A 20,094-nucleotide genomic window follows, 5' to 3' on the forward strand; every position below is an offset into this window, starting at 1 on the left:
AAGATGTTGGGGGTAGGAGTTTATTAATTAATTAATTAATTTTTGCTGTGTTGGGTCTTCGTTTCTGTGCAAGGGCTCATCTCTAGTTGTGGCAAGCGGGGACCACTCTTCATCGCAGTGTGAGGGCCTCTCACTATCGCGGCCTCTCTTGTTGCGGAGCACAGGCTCCAGACGCGCGGGCTCAGTAGTTGTGGCTCACTGGCCCAGTTGCTCCGCGGCATGTGGGATCCTCCCAAACCAGGGATCAAACCTGTGTCCCCTGCATTGGCAGGCAGATTCTCAACCGCTGCGCCACCAGGGACGCCCTAAAATCTATTTTTAAAAAAAGATAAGGTTCCTTCCTGATCTTGTAAGGGGCCAGGATGAGCTTAGATCTAGATTGTTTAAACTGTCAATAATATGTCATTTGATGTCCAGCCCTCTGTCTCAAAAAACCTGTATCACTGTGACTTGACTTCTAATGGCAAAACAGTCCTTGGAGCTTTACTGAGATGGTGTTCCTGGGTTATCATCCTCAAATTTGGCTCGAATAAAATTTTCCATTTCTTCCTTAGATCAACTGATTGATTTTTCGTCGACAATGGTATAGGCAGGGGACGGCGTTGCCTAGATTTTCCGTAATCACAAAAGTCCTGGTTTAAGTAGAAACCAAACACTCTTTTAAACGTTGGTATTTAATTTTCTTTTTTTTTTTTTGGTAATTTATTTATTTTTGGCTGCGTTGGGTCTTCGTTGCTGCGCGCGGTCTTTTCTCTAGTTGCAACGAGCGGGGGCTACTCTTCGTTGCAGTGCACGGGCTTCTCATTGCGGTGGCTTCTCTTTCTGTGGAGCACGGGCTCTAGGCGTGCGGGCTTCAGTAGTTGTGGCACGTGGGCTCAGTAGTTGTGGCTCGCGGGCTCTAGAGCACAGGCTCAGTAGTTGCGGCACATGGGCTTAGTTGCTCCATGGCATGTAGGATCTTCCCAGACCAGGGCTCGATCCCATGTCCCCTGCATTGGCAGGTGGATTCTTAACCACTGCGCCACCAGGGAAGTCCCCTAATTTTCTTTGAAACCCCAGTGGTTGAGGGGGAAAAAAGGAAGAGGGAATCACTGCAAGCAGCAGATGGTTGTACTTCCTTCCACCCATGTTCACAACTGGTGAGGGAGGGAAGCACTGCAATTCTACCCCATTTCACAGAGGATGAAACTGAGGCACAGTGAGACTAGGGGCTGCTCAGTGGAGATGGGGGCGGGAGCTGGAGAAGTCTGTGTCTGTGGGAACCAGTATAATTGCTGCTCTCCAGGGGCGCCTGCTGGGTTTCTCTCCATGACTCGTGTCACTGCCTGATGTCCTCTGTCTTGTACATTTTCACTTGATTTTTGTCTCCACCCCACCTCCACCCCCTGCCCCGCACCAGACACTAAATAAAGGCTGTAGACAAGGGTTTTTTTTTTTTTTTTTTTGCTTTCTTCACTCTTTGGGGCCTAGAACAGTACCTAGACACGTAGGTACTTACTTACAGGGACTGAGGAAGGGCCAGTCCTGAGTGAGACTGGCCCTGAGAGGAAGAATGTTCCACCTGGCAAGGGGCCCACTCCCCCTGGGACAGAGCGGGGAGAAGACAGACACGGCCCCAGAACTCAAGGAGCCGGACAGACAATAAGCAAAGATGCAAATCAGTAAGAGATGTGAAGCACAGGAAGAAAATACACAGGATGACAAGGTGGCAAGCAAGGTCTGGGAGGAGGACGTCGTGCTCCAGACCCACAGGGTAAGAAGGAGAGAACCGCAGGACAGCTGGGAAACAGCGCTCAGGAGCTGCACCTGCGAGGGCCCCCAGGCGCCACAAGAGGCTGTGTGCCAGCGCAACAGAGAGCAGGCTCCCGTGGCCAGAGTCTGGTGAACGGCGAAGGGCGAGGAGGGGAACGGGAGAGGCGAGGGGCTGCGGGTCCTTGTAAACACACTGCCTTTGATTTGCGGTGAGATGACAGCTGTTGGAAGTTTCTTTTTTCTTAACAGCTTTATGCAGGTGTGATTGACATACCACAAGCTTCATGTTCAAGTGCACCATCTGATCAGTTTTGACAATTGCATACACCTGAGAAACTATGACGCTGACTAAGATGGTAACCCTATCCTTCCTCTTCCTGAAAGGCTTCCTCCTGACCCCTTGCCACCCCCCCACCCTGTCCCCACCTCTGTCCCCAGGCAGCCACTGATCTGGGACATGCTGGCTCGATTCTAGTGTTAGCACCACCACGTTCATCTTTGTTCTCTGGTTTTCCTCTGACAATCATGCCGTTGTATTCCCCAGGGCTGCTGGAAGGAATGTTAGGTGTATGACAGGTGCTGGAAAGTGGAGGAATCCCGGGGAGACTCTCAGCTGACCTTATAAATGGTTCCTGCTGGATGAGAATACAGTCCTCCTCTGAAACCCTCAGAGAAGAAGATAGAAAAGCATACGGAAGCACCCACACCAGTGTCCCACGCGTATTAATACCTGAACTCTGCAGTTCCCCAGGAAACGGGATCCTGCTCAGCTTCGCAGTCCTGGTCTGCGGTGGGTGTCGTCACACCAGCCCACGGTGACTTCATTCCCTCCAGTTCTGCCTCGCTCCATCCTTCCTGCACAGCCCCGGTGCCCTGGCCCATCCTCTCCTGGGGAGGACCCCACACCCCACACCTGTGCTGGCAGCAGCCCCTGCGCGTGATGGCCTCGACATGCGGAGCCTTATTGCACTCGTATGTGTACCCACTCGTTTATTATTCTCTAAGCAAGTCGCTTTCAAAGAATTTTAAGAGCCTAAGTCTTTTCTTTCAATTGAATCTATACGGAGTTCCGACTCCTAAAATATGAGTGGACGTGTTCTTCGCAGCTGGGGAAGGTGCCCTAGAGAGGGGAAGTGCCCTGCCACATGGAGAGGGGCAGAGTTGACGGTCATCTCCATTCCACACTCACTGCCCCCCTTCTCAAGCTGTCGTTGTCCCCCAGGGGTGGTGGGATCCATGATGACTCGACTCCGGCATCCTCCGTGCAAATTGTGTCCCTGCCCCTGGAGGCTGGGGTCTTGGGCAGCTTTGCCTGTCTCCAGGCCTCGGCCTCTTCCCCTGAAACATCCGCCTCACAAGTGTGCCGGGACGTGTGACCTAGTGGATGAAGAGCTCAGGACTGCCTGGCCCCCAGAACAGGCCCAGCTGTGGGGCTGCCGGGGACCCCAGTCTCAGATTTCCAGATTTTGTAACTGAGGAATAATTGCTTAGTATAAACATGTCCCCAAGTGGAATGTTATTTGTTCTTCATCTGAAATTCCAGTGTAACTGGGCGTCCTGTATTTGCTCTGGCAGCCCTGTCCCTGGGGGTGAGGCCATCTCCTGGCCCCTGAGCAGCCCTGCATGCCAGGCTGAGGGTGCAGGGCCAGGGCCGGGAGTGTGCCCAGGTCTGGATGCCCCTGGCCCATCACCCAGGCTGAAGGCAAAACAGCCCGTGAGGTAGGCGGCCCCAAAGGCCATCCAACAGTGGTGTCAATACTGGATGGCACTGGGCCCATCAGAGCCCTTCGGGGAGGTTCAGGTGAGACTGAGTAACCCCTGAGCGGGCTTCTCCTGCCCCCTCCTGTCCAGGCATCCCTGCAAATAATCTCGCCTCACCAATAATAACAGGCATGTAAGAGCTAACACTTAGGGCTTTTGTTATGGGCCACGTGCTGTTCCAGCCACTTTCCATGTGTGTTCCTGTTTTCAGGTGCACAGCGAACCGCTCTGAAATGCGCTGACATAAAGCACAGCCATTCACCTCGCTCAGGGACGCCGCGGGTCAGGACTTCACGCAGAGCCCAGGGCTGGCTTGCCTCTGCTCCACAATGTCTGCAAGGAGTGAGGCTAGGACTGAGGAAAACAGGAGAGAACTAAATGGCCCCTCATAAGAAAGGGAGCCGGGGCTTCCCTGTTGGCGCAGTGGTTGAGAGTCCGCCTGCCGATGCAGGGGACACGGGTTCGTGCCCCGGTCTGGGAAGATCCCACATGCCGCGGAGCGGCTGGGCCCGTGAGCCATGGCCGCTGAGCCTGCGCATCCGGAGCCCGTGCTCTGCAAAGGGAGAGGCCACGACAGTGAGAGGCCTGCAAACCGCAAAAAAAAAAAAAAAAGAAAGGGAGCCAGAGGCTCAAGGGATGGGGCGGAGGGACCCAGCAGGAGGAGAGGAGGGAGGGCTGGAGGAAGGAGGCGCCAAGCCCCTCCCGCAGGAGAGGAACCCCGGGGAGCAACAGAGGCGTCCTAGGCCATCGTGAGTGCTAGAGCGGGGCTGCAGTCTAGGCGGAGAAGGCAGGGCGGCCCAAGGAGGCCAGCTTCATCTAAGTGGCCCGAGCCAGGACGAAGTTCTCACAGGTGCAGGTGCTCAGGAGGGAGGGGGATCTGTGGCCGCTTGAAGCAAAGTGGAGAGAGACACAGCCTGGGCTGGACCCCCGCTGTGCCACCTGCCAACGGGCAGACCTCGCGTCTCTGAGCCTTGTTTCTTGCCTGGAGACCTGGTGGCCTCATTGTAAGGGTTAAAGAAGGCACAGCTTTCCACCCCTCAGGAGAGAGCCCGGGAAGACCGTGGACACCCCTCCCCCACAGTGCATGGAGGCCGCAGCCCTGTGAAGCTGCCATGGACGTGGAGTCGGGGCCTCCACCACCCAGAGAGGAGGACCCAGCGCAGGGCTCAGACCCTCACACACAAACAGTCACACTCACTGTAACCTGGCCGCCTTGCATGTGAGGTGGGCGAGCACAGCCCTTCAGGGTCAGCCGCACGACGGGCTTAGAGCTAGACTGGCCCGGAGCAGGCGCCTGGAAGCATCCGCTCCTGCCAGAGCCCTGGATGCCGGCCCTCTCGGGGCTTCCATTCCCTGGTCCAGATCAGCCCCTTCGGCCTCTCTCTGCCCGGGTATCCACACAGAAGGGTGGGATGCAGGGGTGTCCCGGGGGAGCTGGCCTTGATGAGACCCTCGCTTCGAGGGGTGGGGTGTGGGGAGGCCGAGGGCAGAGGGTCTGGGCCCGTCCAGCTCTGCACGGGCTCACCTGGGCCCCGGGCAGGTAGCGCCTCTGGGATTCCACTTCTCTCTCTATACGAGGAGGGGGCGGCCAGGTTTCCCCTTCCAGCGGGACCCTGGGCGCCCTGCGGCCACAGGAAACGACCGCCAGGGGGCGCGTGGGCCAGAACTTCGCTTCCGACCCGGCTGCGCGGGGTGCTGTGCCCACAACTCGCTGACCAGACCCGCCCTTCCCCAGGGCTCAAGCCCCCGCCCTCCAGCACACTACATTTTCCGGGGGAGTCCTCAAGGTCCCCCCTTCCTGACTCCCCTTTGGGTCTCGGCTGCCTGCCTCTAACGTCTAGCGCCCGGATAAGCCAGAGGAAAACTCTGCGGCACGAGTCACCCTGGAGGGGACTGGGGCTTGTGCCGGGTCGCCTGAGAGCACGCCTGGGCCTCCTGCAGCCATGGCCACCTTCTCCAGCACCACCGCCAGGAGCTCCCCTGCCAGGGGCTGCACCTTGGGACAGCTGCAGGTTCCAAGCACAGGCCCACGTCAGCCCCCACTGGGAGACGATGATGCTCTGTCCTGCCCCCGCCACCGGGCCTCCCTGTCTGCCCCTCCTAACCCCTCTGGCCCCAACTTTCCAGAATAAGAAGAACTCTCCAGCACCAGGCACGGGTATCCGACAGCGATAAATTTATTAAGTATCCCCCCAAGATATAAACACAAACCAGTAAAAAAAACGAACCAAACCATAAAACATCAGGCCTGGAGCTGATGATAAAGCAGAGACAAACGGGCCACGCAAAATGGATTTGACCTATGGCGGAAGACAGCGGAGAAGACTCACACGGGGCGGGGATGCTGTAAGTACTAAAGGACACACACTTGGGAGCCCTAGGGTGACATGACGGGGCCTGGTGGGGGAAAGGGCAGGGGTGTGTCAGTGGCTACATGGCTCAGGGGACAGACCTGTCGGTCCTGGCCGCGGCCGCGTCCCACCCCTCAGCCGCTTCACTTGGGGCCCTGCGCCTCGGATTCCTCGTCATCATCTTCATACATCTCCCCCTCCTCCTCGGCCGTGGCGTCCTGGTACTGCTGGTACTCGGACACCAGGTCGTTCATGTTGCTCTCGGCCTCGGTGAACTCCATCTCGTCCATGCCCTCGCCCGTGTACCAGTGCAGGAAGGCCTTGCGGCGGAACATGGCCGTGAACTGCTCCGAGATGCGCTTGAACAGCTCCTGGATGGCCGTGCTGTTGCCGATGAAGGTGGAGGACATCTTGAGCCCGCGGGGTGGGATGTCGCACACGGCCACCTTCACGTTGTTGGGGATCCACTCGACAAAGTAGCTGCTGTTCTTGCTCTGGATGGCCAGCATCTGCTCGTCCACCTCCTTCATGGACATGCGGCCCCGGAAGACAGTGGCCACGGTCAGGTAGCGCCCGTGGCGGGGGTCGCAGGCCGCCATCATGTTCTTGGCGTCAAACATCTGCTGGGTGAGCTCGGGCACCGTCAGCGCGCGGTACTGCTGGCTGCCGCGGGCGGTGAGCGGGGCGAAGCCGGGCATGAAGAAGTGCAGGCGCGGGAAGGGCACCATGTTCACGGCCAGCTTGCGCAGGTCGGCGTTGAGCTGGCCCGGGAAGCGCAGGGAGGTGGTGACCCCGCTCATGGTGGCCGACACCAGGTGGTTGAGGTCCCCGTAGGTGGGCGTGGCCAGCTTGAGAGTGCGGAAGCAGATGTCGTACAGCGCCTCGTTGTCGATGCAGTAGGTCTCGTCCGTGTTCTCCACCAGCTGGTGGATGGACAGCGTGGCGTTGTAGGGCTCGACCACCGTGTCCGACACCTTGGGCGAGGGCACCACGCTGAAGGTGTTCATGATGCGGTCGGGGTACTCCTCGCGGACCTTGCTGATGAGCAGGGTGCCCATGCCCGAGCCCGTGCCGCCCCCCAGCGAGTGGGTCAGCTGGAAGCCCTGCAGGCAGTCGCAATTCTCACACTCCTTCCGCACCACGTCCAGGACCGAGTCCACCAGCTCGGCACCCTCCGTGTAGTGGCCCTTGGCCCAGTTGTTGCCGGCCCCACTCTGACCTGGGACGGGGGCAGGGGGACACGGACGGGGTCAGACCTCCAGTGCCTGCCTGATGGCAGCCGCGGACGCAGCCCTGTGCCTGTTTACCCTCCATGAAGCGGGGCTGCCCGCACCTTCTCAACCCCTCCCAGCCACACCGTGTGGGGAGTCGATCATCCCTCCCCTCCAGGCCACCCACCCTCTGGCCGGCTGTGCTGGAAGGGTAAACTGCAGCCCCAGCACCCCTCACAGCCCGGGGTCGGGAGGAGGCTCATGCCCATGAGTTGGGGTGCTGAGCGCTGGGGGGTGGAAGTGGGCTGTGGCCTTCCTCCTGTCACCGTGTGAGCACCCAGGGCCCTGCCACCAGACTCAAGGGTGTGAGGACAGCTGACCTGACCACAGCAACGTCGCGTGCTCGTGAGCCGGTATCCTCTGGAGGCACTGCTGCTGCCCCCTACCCCGCCCCCGCCCCCATCTCTCTAAGGATCCTGTGAGCTCAAGCCTCTGTCGCACACATCGTTCTGCTTGAAATCACAAGTGGTTTCTGTTCCTTGCACAGAACCCTTTCTCCGGGACTCTGTGCCAAGCTGCAGATTGGGGAGATCAGGTCTGCTCTGCAGGGTCACAGGCAGGGGTGACCCTGCCCTTGTTTCTGTTCCTTGCACAGAACCCTTTCTCCGGGACTCTGTGCCAAGCTGTAGATTGGGGAGATCAGGTCTGCTCTGCAGGGTCACAGGCAGGGGTGACTCTGCCCTTGTTTCTGTTCCTTGCACAGAACCCTTTCTCCGGGACTCTGTGCCAAGCTGCAGATTGGGGAGATCAGGTCTGCTCTGCAGGGTCACAGGCAGGGGTGACTCTGCCCTTGTTTCTGTTGATCCGGGTTTGCCGGCAGTGGGGTCCACCAGGAGAGGCTGGGGCAGGGGAAACTTACCGAAGATGAAGTTGTCAGGCCTGAAGAGGTGCCCAAAGGCCCCAGACCGGACGCTGTCCATGGTTCCAGGCTCCAGGTCCACCAGGATGGCCCGAGGCACATACTTGTGAGCTGAGGGCAGAGGGGTGGGTTACATGGGTCACAGAAGCTAGGCGCCCCTCCTTCCCTCTAAGTCCTGCCCCAGACTGCCAGCCTCATGCTCTCACCCTAAGAGCTCAGACTCTGGGGTCAGAGAGGCAGGAGCCACGTGTGAAAAGGGAGTCATGGTTGACATCCGGACAGCCAGGACCAAATCCCACGTCTACATGGGCAGGTTAATATTTTGCCAGTTCACTAAAGACACCATTTCGCACCAGTTGCTGAGTAGCCCCTGCCCGACCTCTCCAGGTAACCCCTGCTCTGGACCCTCCCATGGGCCTCCTGAAGGGGCCTTTGGGACCCTGCCCAGCCCTGGCCATTCCACCGGACTGTGCGTGTGTCTCATGGCCATTAAACACATTTGAATCTCGCTAGGGTTATTAGGATCCCCTGTCTTTATTCTGTGAGTCTCTGGTTGCACCTGCCAGCCAACCGAAAGGAAGGCAGAGATGCTGGGACCCAGCAGTCAAGGTCCCCCCACCCCACCCCTTGGTCCAGGATGGGGGCTCACAAGAGGCCTCGTTGTAGTAGACGCTGATGCGCTCCAGCTGCAGGTCCGAGTCCCCTACATAATTGCCACTGGGGTCTATCCCGTGCTCGTCGCTGATGACCTCCCAGAACTGCAGGGGGAACGGAGGGGTCAGTAGGTGGTTGTGACCCCCACCAGGCCCCTTCCCTCCCGTAGCCTTGAAGCCCTGGTACGAAATTAGGGGCTTGGACCCAGCCTGCACTAGTCCCTTTGAGTGACTTTGAAAAAGAACCCCTAGCTGTGTCATCTGTAAGAAAATTGTCATAATAAATATGCATGTCCATGGAGACCAGAGCCTTCAGCGTGGTTCAGGGCTCAGCTGACACAGACCCGGGTCCCCAGACCCAGCTCTGCCCTTGGTGACCAGGGGCCTTGGGGAGTCTACTTCTCCATGAGTAATAAACACCCTCTTGGGGTGTTTCGTTTTTAATTCCCTCCTTTCAGATGAGAAAGCTGAAGCACAGAGAAGGTAAGTGCTGGAGACAGGGTCCAGGATACACGTGCCCCTCGGTGTCGAGGCAAAGATGTCCGGTGACGGGGCCTGGCAGCGTCCAGCACGCCAGCAGCCTCAGCCGACAGGAGCCACAGGGGCCTGAGTGGGGAGTCGCTTGCCTGGGGTTACCCAGCCTGTCCAAGCTGAGACGGCACAGCCCCAGCTTCAAGGGCTCACTCTCCCCACGGTCTCCTGCCCTGCTCGCCCTGGGCAGGAACCTACCGCGCTTCTCTCAGGACTGGGGCAGGGCAGGACCACCCCTTCCCAGCTGCGTGACCTTGGGCAGGTCCTGGAGGTTCTCTGTGCCTCAGTGGTCTCACCTGTTCAGTGGGCCTGATGATGAAGCCAGGTTGTTGTGAGAATAAAGCAAGTTACTCTGCACGGGGCCTGTGAATGGTGAGTGCCGTGTGGGATTATTAGCAGGCAAAGACACCCGCCCTGGGTGAAGGGAAGGCTGCGCAGTGCTCTGTGCTCGCCCCAGGGGCACTTCCAGGCTGTCTCAGAGCACAGCTGCCCATGCAGGCCGGAGATCGTGGTCACACACCGTGTGACTTACCAGTGCCCCTCCCCTTTGCCCCTCAGGGTTGGGGTGACTCAGAAGAACGGGTGTGAAGGCCCCAAGAAGCAAAGGGCCTCTACACATGGGTCATGTGCTCGGGAAAAGACTGCTCAGTGAGAAAAGCAGTTAGAAATCAGTTTTCACATGTGTATCTATATATAGATGTCTCTGACAGACATTCAAAAATCTGCTCCCGGCAGCCGTGTCTGAGAGCGGTCCGGGGCTGGGGGAGGCAGCCGTGCCTGAGAGCGGTCCGGGGCTGGGGGAGGCAGCCGTGCCTGAGAGCGGTCCGGGGCTGGGGGAGGCAGCCGTGCCTGAGAGCGGTCCGGGGCTGGGGGAGGCAGCCGTGCCTGAGAGCGGTCCGGGGCTGGGGGAGGCAGCCGTGCCTGAGAGCGGTCCGGGGCTGGGGGAGAGGCTTTGGCACTGCACACCGTTTGGTTCTTTTGGAATTTTTGTCACGTGCACATGTTAACTTCTCAAAAAAAAAAAAGATTAGTTAAAAATAAAAACATTTTTAAACCTGAGAAGTATGAACTGTCATTATTCTAAAATGTACAGAAGGATCTTGGCATTTCACCCAGAGAGACTGTTATCAGAGGTCAGCTCTCAGCAAGGGCGGGAGCTGGACTTCTTCCTCCTTTGTGTGTTTTTGTCATTGGTAAGTTTTCTTCTTTTTTTCTGCATTAAGTGTGCATTACCGCTGTAATTAGAGGTGTCACTGAGGCATTCAGGGCCTGATCAGAGCTTCCTCCCACTGCTGGGTTCCCCATGCCCTCCTCAGGACAGTGTGAGCCGGGGGCCTTGGTTCCCACAGCCCTGGGACACCCCAGACCTCTGGCTTCAGAGATACCCACAGCCCCTGTAGAGAAGGGGTGAGCTTGAGATGGCAAGTGTGGGAGGGGGAGAGAGTGACTCAGCCACCGAGCCACCAACACATCTATGGAAAGTTCTCTGGACCGCTCTATGACATGCATAGGCTTCCAGGAGGCAGCAGACCAGAGTGAGTGCAGACCCCAGCACTGGCCAGTGTGTGCCAGTGACTCCACCTCTCAGGACCTCCATTTTCTCATCTGTAAAGTGGACATAATATGATACCCACTTCAAGTGGTCAACTCAAGGCCTGACACATAAAAGCAGTCAGCAAATGTTGGCCTCACAAAATTAAAAGGCCTTAGATATTAGTTAAATTTGTAAAGTCATATTCACTGATAAATAAAATAAAAGATACTTGAAAAAAAAATCAATATACTTTGGAATATTGTGTTGCAATAAGAGATCACCACTGGTATGAGCAGATCTCCAAGGCACACCCTTAGGGGAAAAGGCACATTGCAATGACATACAGAGTAAAAGCAAGAATCTCACAGCAGATGCTATATTTTTTATACATAGGTGCTTATGCACAGAAGATGGACTAGAATAGTGGAAAATAACTTGTCCTGCCTGAAGAGAGGGACGGAGAGGGGTGAGGTGCTTACATGGGCACTTTAGCCTTATCTGCAATGTTTCAACTTTTTAGAAGGAGAATACGTTAATAATTGCTTTTGTAGTTAAAACAAATACGAATTGTGATTTAAAATAATAAAACTTAGAATATATTATATATACAGATCATATAACATTTAATAAATAACAAAATACTATTTTATAAATTAAAGAATAATTATGATCATCACTACAGATGAGAAAACTGCCAGGTGGCGCGCGGACCCCAGGGTCCAGGCCAGGGCTCCTATTTCAGACCCCACGGTTTTGTCTCGAGCTGGGGGCGTGCGCCGCGGCGCTGTCCGTGGTACTGACCTTTGCGGCGCCTACGCTCGTGGGCGGGGGAGGTGGCTGGCCGACTGGGGGGGGGGGTTAAGCTGGACCCAACTGGGAGGGGCGGGGGTGGGGGTGGGGTGCGGAAACCAGGAAATTCCTCTTCCCATTGGTTGTCAGGGCCAGGCCCCGCCCTTCCGAGACCCCGCCCAGCGGCCGAGAGGCTGGGCGCAGACAAAGGCTCCGGGACGGCCCTGCCCCCTAGGGGCGGAGGGTGGGGTCCTCAGACTCTTCGCCCCACTGTGGGAGCTGGGGTCTCCCTGCCCATCCTGATGTGTCCACACAGGCCTAGATTCAAACTCCTGCTCTGTCCATCCCAGGCGTTTTTTTTATCCTTGGGGAAGGGCGACACCCAATCCCACCGCAGCCTCGAGAAGTGCAGCGCCCAACACGTAGTGGTCATCGTCACGAGTCATAAATGCCGTCATGTCACCTCTCAGGAGAGCCCTGCTCTCTCCTGGCCCCGATCGCCCTGACCTCCCTCCATAACTTCCACTCCCATCCCCACCCGCAGCCAGGCCCTCTCCCGAGCGGGCGGCCCGCCCCCAAGCAGGGGAAGCAGCCCCTCTTGCTTCCCCCAGTCAGCTACTGCTTGCTGGTGATGGGCGAGAAAAGTTTGCTCTCCCTCCACCAGGAGGTCACAACCAGTACGGAAGCTGGAAACAAAAATGGCCAAGGAACGCATGCCTGTCCACAGGGCAGGTGCTGGGTGCCGGGGCAGGCAAATCCCCACACACGCTGTGAGCGCGTCCAGTTTGGTTCTGGAGATTTTCCAGGGCTGGGAGGCCGGAAGGAAACCACTAGACTGCTTCCATTGGTCACTGCAAAGGGCAGCGGTTGAAAAGGAAGAAACGATCCCCCTCCCCCCCAAATCCACCACTCTCTCTTTTGCATTGTTGAAAAGGATCAGATATTAGTTTTAAAAACAAACAAGAGTGAAGGAAATTAAGCCAAAATGAATAAAAAGTAATGAGCAAACCCAAGGGCCACTGCACTTGAAGCAGGAAAAAAATCTCTGCGGAGGCCACTGTCCAGCACTCGGGCCGCTGCCTCTGCCCTGCCCTCCACCCATGGGGGCTGCAGCTGGGCATGAACCCGCGTTTGCCTGATCAGTGCCGGTCCAGCCATAGAAGGAAGCCCCGTGACAGGATCACCACTCCCCCAGGCTCATGGTGGGACTCAGGCTGCCCTGCTTCCCTTCAGTGACCCCTGACTCTCGGAGGAGCAGATGCTCAGGGCAGGCCTGGCCCCTGTGACCACATTAATGAGCCCATGGCCCCTTCTGCCCGTCCAGGGCAGCTGTCAGTGACAGCCCCCAGAGCCCTGATTTAATTTGAGGCCTTGGTCCCCCAGGCCTCCCCTCCCCCAGCCCCTTCCTCAGGCAGGCACAGCTGTCTCCTCGGTGATTAGGGTGTCTCCCCACTACGCCCTCCCCCCATGTGAGGCGCCTCCACCCTAGAGCCCAAGTTGCAATTTACATGTCAGCCACGTGGCTGCCGCAGCCCCGTTGTAATTAGCTTTTTGTTCTTGCCCGGTTTCCATGGCAACAGCCTCCAGAGGAAGCCTTTCCTGGCCCCTTCCCCTCCAGGACCAGTCTCCTCCCACTGCCTCCTTAGGGAACCAGCTCGACCCCAGCCCTCTCTGGGTCCCTGGCCTTGGTGCTGACAAAGCCACCCGCCCCCCCCCCCTCCCCTATATTGTTCTGAGGAAAGCACAGGGGGCAGCAGGCCGCACCCACCCAGCCTGAGCCCTGCGCTGGGCATTTGCAGAGACTGAGAGCTGGAGGGTGGAGAGGCTCTGTCTCCACTTGCTATGTGACCTTGGGCAAGGGACAGCTTCTCTGGACTTAGGGATGGGACACCTGCCTCCTGGGTTCGGCTGGGGATGACGCCATTCCCTTCCCGCCTCAGTTCCAACATCTGTGAGGTGGGCTAACAATGGAGGGGAGGGGCCTAGTGGTGAAGTAGCTCTCGACCCCACCCGCCCACCCCGGCTTTGTTCCCACGTCCGACCCCGAGACTCGCGGTCCCTACGTGGGTTTGATCCAACCCTGTGGCGAGGGGCCAGGGGTTGCCCAGGCAGGGCTACGCTGAGGGAGAGTCCAGTCCTCAACCAAGGTCATCCCGAGTCCGGGCCCAATTCCTCCCCCAACAAAGGAAAAGGGTGCGGCCAGCTTCCAAAAGGAAGCTGAGGGTGGTCAAAGCTAGGTGGGGGCATGGGGCGGCTCTGGACTCTTGGAGGGTACCAAGTTACTGGCGTGCCGGGGGGGGGGATCATTATGGCTTCGGGGCGAGCCCCACCCAAACCTGCCCACCCCACCCATCTCGCCTGAGGCTGCATTGTGACCCCAGAGAAGAGGGCCACGCCCAGCCAGCGCCCCCCCGCCTCCCCGCACCTGCAGCGGCGGGTGGATGGAGTTTAGCGGCTGACCTGCGCTGTGCTCCCGCAGGCCCGAGGTAAGCCCGGTAGGGGCAGCGGAAAGGCGGGGGTGGAAATGGCAGAGGGGACGACCCGGCGTCCCGGCAGCCCGCAGCGAGGGCAAGCCCATCCTTTTCTTCTAGGCTTCGCAGTGGCGAGTGAGGCTCGGGGTGCGGCTCTGCGCGTACCGCCTCCCTGCTTCCCTCCCCCCGGGGACCGGCTCGAGGAGGGGGCGGGGGACGCGGGATGCGCGCCGGGTGCGGAGCCCGGCGCAGGGGGGCGGCGCGCGGCCTCACCTTGGCCCCGATCTGGTTGCCGCACTGGCCGGCCTGGATGTGCACGATCTCCCTCATGCTCGGTGCGTGTGGCGGGCGGCTGCGGGACGCAGGCGGACGCGCTGGGGCCGGGGCTGGCTGCGGAGGATCTGCCGCCCCCGCCGCCCGCTCTTATAGGCTGGGCCCCGCCCGCCGCGCCCGCCCTGGCGTCATCGCGCGCGGCCAATCCGGGGACGCCGCCGCAGAATGCGGCAGGGCTGCAGCATCAGCACCGCGCATCCCCGCTCCACCGCGCGCTGCAGCGCCTCCTCCCGCCGCCCCAGGGGTCTGGGGACCGCGCACCCGAAAGGAGGGGCTGGCGAGCTCCAGGGAGGACAATAGAAGCCCCCTTGGCCCTCGGCCCCCGCCCCGGCTGCCGCCTCTATCCCACCCCAGCGGCAGCCTCCCCCCTCGGCTTTGCGAGGAGGGTCTTTCTTGTCCACACCTGTGTAGGGACCAACCCCATTTCCCACCCCGAAAGGCCAACATGGACGCCTCCCAGCTCCCTGTCTTGTGTCGCGAAGGGGCGGACCAGGTACTCTGAGCTTTGCCGGGTCCCTTAATGGTGGGGTAGCCAGGAAAAGGCTGCAGCGGGCACCGACTTCTCTCCAGAAGAAAGAAATCATGGGGCAGGGCTCCCAAACGTCTGAGTCAGAAGGGCTGTGAGTGCAGGAGGGGGGCGGTGGGTTGCTATGGCAGCTCTGAGTTTCACTGTTCTTCTCTGCACTGGGGGATGCCACCTGCCTCTTCTTCCCCAGGGGGCTGCCATGAGATTCCAAACGGACCTAGCAGGTGGGGCTGCTCTGTACCCCTGCCAGGCACAGCACCTGGCATGTAGCTGCTGCTCAGTGAACATCGGTGTCAGGAATTGTCAGAAAGACACAAACAAGCCAGGCACAGAACTGACTGGGGGTGGGGTGGGGGGAGGGCAGTGGTTTCTGTCTGACTCACTCTCCCTGATGTCACCTGTACCCCTGGAGTCTTGGTCCAAGTGAGGCTAAGGAAATTCGGTGGGCTGGGGGAGCTACGTAGGGAGATGGTGTGCGCATAAGGGAGAGAAGGGAGGCGGTGAAGTAGACACGCAGTTCAGAGGCTGGACGACCCACTGGCCTAGCAGTCTGCTGGGGTCAGACGTTAGAGTGAAACCGCCTATCATCAAGTCCTCCTGATATTTCAGTAACAAAATCCTCAGGAAGGGTCTCAGCCACAGCGTGCGGACCTGTTCCTGTGTGTGCGGTCACACTGCTTGTGTGGTGTAGCTGTGTGCGCGCCCCTCTCTTTCTCCTCTTGCAGCTTCCCCAGTTTGGCAAGTCTAGAAGTGGGCCTTTTGTTCTCGAGAGACGCCCTCCCTCACAACACGTCCATGATGTGGCTTTCTGTGGTTGGCTTCCAGCCGCCTGGGGCCCCTCCCTGTCCCCGTTCAGGGGGTCCTGGGGAGCATTTGGCTCTTCCCTGGAGCTGGCTGCGCCTCCCTGTTGAGCAAAGGAAGAAGCTTTGCATCCCGTTGACCAGGACCCATCACCAGCCCTGCCGCCCTGCAGGGTGGCATCGGGCCAGGCCAGCTCCCCCTCCATCCCCAGAGGGCTCTGGTGCCCGGCTCGAGGCTGACTCATCATCCCGTCTCCCAGCAAAAGCCGGCCCTGCTGGGAACCAGCTCCCAGCCCCGAGGTCAGCAGTCAGGGCTGGAGCTGCCAGTGGTGGGCGGGCAGGAACTGGCCGGGACAGGGCTCGGGTGGCTGGCCAGGGGGCGGCAGGGGCTGCAGGCATTACTAGACCTGCCTTGGAGTTGGCTGATACCATCACTGTTCCTCCACTGAGCCTGTACCAGGAAGGGGGTCGAATGTATGCTGTGTCTGTGGAGGAAGCAGGTGGGAACTCAGCCCAGGGCTGCAGCAGAGGGAGGACCCAAGGGCTCCCAGCATCAGTCAGCACGGTCCGCCGCAGAGGCCCACTCCCCTGGGGCTTGGACACCCCTGTAGCCCCTGGACAGCCTCACGGCCTTCTGGGGGGCCTTGCCTCACACCCCCCAGGGCTGGTGGAGCCCTGACCCTCCTCCCAGAAGGGCAGCACTTGGGAGAGAGCAGACCCCAGCCTCCAGGCCACCCTGCCGCTGGACGAGGCAGGGATACGGACGAGGGGCTGCAGGACTGGGCCAAGAGAGGGCCACGTTCTGGCCAGGGTCACACATGGGTCACTGTGGTCCTGCTTCTGCTGCAGTTGAGGGCGCCTGGACAGTGCTGGGGTCTTGTCACCATGGTGGTGGCTGGGGGTAGGGGAGCTGCTGCCCTTACTCCAGTTGCTCTGGGCGGGGGTTTGCACCCCAGAGAAAGCAAAGGCACAGGATCGGGTGGGTGTGGTCAGGTTCCCGCGCTCTCCCCCAGGTGGGGCTGTGGTTTCCTCACCTGGGCAGCCCAGCCACGGTTGCTGGCTGGTTCCTGGGACTTCCTTCCTTCCTTCCCCCCTCAGCCCCGCCCCCACTCCTCCACCTCAAGCTTCAAGCAGCTTCTGGAAGGAGGCAAGACAGATGGCAAGGAGGCTGCAAGAATTTATTACCAAGCATAGAATTTATTACCAGGCTGCTTCCTGGCCCAGGAGCCTGGGTACTGGTCCCCAGTTCAGGCCGATGGCCCCCGCTTCACCCAGAGCAGGTGTTGGCCGGCACTGTCCGCCGGGGGCGTGCGGTGTCGACAGATGGGCTGAGCCCTGGCTCTCGGTCACCACTGAGCCTTGGAAGAGAGAAGCCCCACCCTCCACGGTGGCTCCACGCCTTCCTCCTTGCTGGTCACAAAGTCCTTGGAGCAGCGCTGCCGACAGCTTTCGCCACCGCCCTGCACATCCCAGTGGACGGGGTGGCCGTGCCCCGCAGTCGCCCAGCCTCACCCATCCCCCACAGCGCCTCCTGGAGCTTCGGGCCATTCCCCTCCCGCGCCCCAGAAGGTCTGTGCAGCCACACCTTCAGCGATGGCCTAGCCCGTCCTCTCCGCCAAGGGACCGCCCCGGCCACCCAGGGCTTGGGCCACACGACAGCACCTCCTCCCTCTGCCCAGCAGCTCACCAGGAGCCCTGCAGCACCTCTTGGAGCGTCTTCCGGAGCTCCTGGCTGCGGAAGGCGTAGATGAGAGGGTCCACAATGGCGTTGCAGATGATGAGGGTGAGGAAGAGGTTGAAGTTCTTGAAGATGCAGACACAGGTGGGGTGTTGAGGGCAGAGGACGATGAGCAAGAGGTGGAGGAAGAAGGGGCCCCAGCAGAGGAAGAAGGTGCCCAGCAGGATGGTGAGGGTGGCTGCGCCCTTGAGGCCGAAGCCCTGCTGGGTGGAGCGCTGCCTCTTGTGGAGCCGGGCAATGCCCCGGGCATGCTGGCACGCCCGGGCCAGCATGTGGACGTACAGCACCGCCATGAGCACCAGCATGGCTACGAAGAAGCTCACGAGACAGAGCAGGACGGCCGCGTGGTTGTAGTAGGCGATGAAGAGGGTGCTGGCAAGGATGCTGGCCACCCAGATGGCCGCGATGGCCCGCCACGCCCTGGGCAATGTCACGAGGCTGTGGTACCGCAGGGCGTAGAAGATGGAGATGTAGCGGTCCACGGCGATGGCGCCCAGGAAGCAGAGGCTGGACACCATGGAGCTGCAGATGAGCACATCAATGACGTCGTCCAGCTGCTGCACCACGGCGGCCCGAGGGGCCAGGGCGCCGGCCTCCAGCAGCAGCATGACGGCCGTCTCCAGCACGTTGCTGATGCTCACAAGCAGGTCGGACGCGGCCAGGCAGCAGATGAAGTAGTACATGGGCGAGTGCAGGTTGCGGTTCTTCATGATGGCGGCCACCACCAGCATGTTCTCCACGAGACTCACCAGCCCCAAGCTGAGGAACAGCCCTTCGGGAACGGACACCTCCAGGCACTGGGGCCCCGTCTGGTTGGTGGCCAGCCCGAGGCGGGGGGTGGCTGGGGACGTGGAGTTGAGGGGACTCAGCAGCTGCCTCTGGGGGCCGAGCACAGGCATCGTCCTGCCAGGGAGCAGGAAGGGGTCCTTGCTCTCAGGGTCCCGCCCAGCTCATGGCTCCACCGGGAGGCCCCTCACACTCCGTCCTCCGGGGCTGGACAAATGTCGGCCCAGGCACGGCCCCGGGCCTCTCCACCAGTCGTCACTTCCCAGCCAGGACCCCAAGCTCCCAGTTGCCAGCCTTGCGGGCTCAGTGTCTCTGTCCTGGTCCTCAGTCCACCTCCCCTCTTCCCTGGAGGCGCGGTCGCCCAGATCCGGACATTTCTAGCCCTCTTGCTACCTTCGGTCCTACGAGACCGCCTGCCTTCCTCAGGACCTTTAAAGTCTTCCGCAGAGGCCCTCCCCCTGAGGGCGGCACCGCGACGGGCGTGTGCCCGGGCTGCAGCGTGAGGGCTGCCGCTAGATGGCGCAGCTCCATCCGGGCCTGTCCCGGCAGCTTGGCGCTCAGACCACTGCAGTCTGGCCAGCCGCGCCGTGCTCAGCCCACCTCCCCTCCAGGTGTCGCGGGCGCGGGGGTCCCGCTCCGGACCTGCCTCGGAGACTTCCAGCCCTCTTCCAGGCCCGATGCAAGACCACCACCTCCTCCCTGAAGCCGTCGGATCCTGCCTCAGGAACACACACACGCACATGCGCACACACACACACACGCATGCACACACACCAGCCTGCCCCACGTTAAACGCGGACTGAAGGCGGTCCTGCCCCAAGGACCCCCAGCCGCTTCCTGCGCTCCAGCTCCTCCCGGGGCAGGGGCGGGGACAGAGCTGCCAGACCTCCCCCGACGGTCCCCACTGCCTCTGCAAAAGGTCACCGCAGCCGAGCCAGCACTCTGTCACTAAAGAGTGCCCGGTGCTGACGACAAAGCCTCCTCTGAGGGCGGGGTGGGCATGGACCGCAGGGCCGCCCCCTCACGGGTGGGGGAAGTCAGAGGCCGGCCGAGGGTCTGGTGCTTTGAAGGCGCTGGGCTGTGATGTTCCTGTTTGGGTCCGTCCTGTGCCCCTCAGCAGACGGGGGAGGGCGCACCTGCTCACCAGCGTCAGCTCCCTTCCCTGCCCTTGACGACTCACACGGCCCTTTCCCCCTTTGCCTCTGTTGGTGCTATTTATTGAAGCGCGTCGTACATGAGAGTACACAAATCATAAACATGCAGGTTGGTGCACACCGCATCCAAATACAGCCGGGAATGCAGCATCCAATCAATCAAACACCGACTGCACCAGACCCTCCGGGGTGTCCTCCCGGCCCCGACCATCGGTCAACTTTGCCTGTTTTGGAACCTGATACGCGTGGACTCCGGACCCTTCCTCACTCAGCACTGAGGCACCCTCGCGGACGCACGCAGCGGTCGTTAACGCGCAGGTCGCGTGGGCGTTTGGGTGGCCCCCGTCTGTCACAGACACTGCTGCTGGGTAACACACGGGTGGGACCGCATGGTCAGAGGCACACCTTCAGCTTCGGTAGATTCCGCCAAACCGTTTTACACCCTGGTGGACCCGTTTGCCTGTTTCTGGCCGTGCACGAGTCCCCCACCCGCCACGTAGAGGAGCGTGGAAGGAAGGGCCTCGCCTGGGCTCCACAGGAACCAGGGCGCCCCACGTCCTGGTGGAGAACCCCAAAGGGAGCAAAGGGTCCCAGGGCAGGACCATGAGGCAGAGCCACGGTGGGGGCAGTGCTGGCATCGCTGCCCTGAACCCTGGTGTCTCTGTCACGTGAGTCCCAGGACTCCCTGGCCGCCGGGCGAGCAGTGTCCTGCCTCTCGCTTACATGTCATCACGGCTCCATAAATGAGGCCTTTGAGATTGCTGCGCCTCCCCAGACCCAGCGCC

General features: G+C 60.1%; 2 protein-coding genes across 2 annotated transcripts; both read right to left on the reverse strand.

The window, feature by feature from the left end:
* Positions 1–5,900: 5,900 nt before the first annotated feature.
* TUBB3 (tubulin beta 3 class III) lies at positions 5,901–14,353 on the reverse strand. The gene is made up of 4 exons (XM_079907603.1): positions 14,246–14,353; positions 8,644–8,752; positions 7,995–8,105; positions 5,901–7,083 (listed from the first exon to the last, which is right to left on the reverse strand). Exons 1-4 carry the CDS (start codon positions 14,300–14,302, stop codon positions 6,008–6,010), a joined length of 1,353 nt encoding a protein of 450 aa, XP_079763729.1. The 5' UTR covers positions 14,303–14,353; the 3' UTR covers positions 5,901–6,007.
* Positions 14,354–16,877: 2,524 nt separating this feature from the next.
* MC1R (melanocortin 1 receptor) lies at positions 16,878–18,560 on the reverse strand. Its single transcript, XM_079908395.1, has one exon. It carries the CDS (start codon positions 18,266–18,268, stop codon positions 17,315–17,317), a length of 954 nt encoding a protein of 317 aa, XP_079764521.1. The 5' UTR covers positions 18,269–18,560; the 3' UTR covers positions 16,878–17,314.
* Positions 18,561–20,094: the final 1,534 nt, after the last annotated feature.

This window comes from Stenella coeruleoalba, assembly GCF_951394435.1.
Source record: "Stenella coeruleoalba genome assembly, chromosome: 20".
Lineage (NCBI taxonomy): Eukaryota > Metazoa > Chordata > Mammalia > Artiodactyla > Delphinidae > Stenella > Stenella coeruleoalba.

Bases quoted from the DNA above. Each gene is read 5' to 3' on its own strand.
- TUBB3 (XM_079907603.1), bottom strand. From the start codon at position 14,302: ATGAGGGAGATCGTGCACATCCAGGCCGGCCAGTGCGGCAACCAGATC. The intron at 8,106-8,643 runs GTGAGCCCCCAT...CTCTGCCCTCAG, and splicing joins CTACTACAACGAGGCCTCTT to CTCACAAGTATGTGCCTCGG. The intron at 7,084-7,994 runs GTAAGTTTCCCC...CCCCCGTCCCAG, and splicing joins GCCTGACAACTTCATCTTCG to GTCAGAGTGGGGCCGGCAAC.
- MC1R (XM_079908395.1), bottom strand. From the start codon at position 18,268: ATGCCTGTGCTCGGCCCCCAGAGGCAGCTGCTGAGTCCCCTCAACTCC.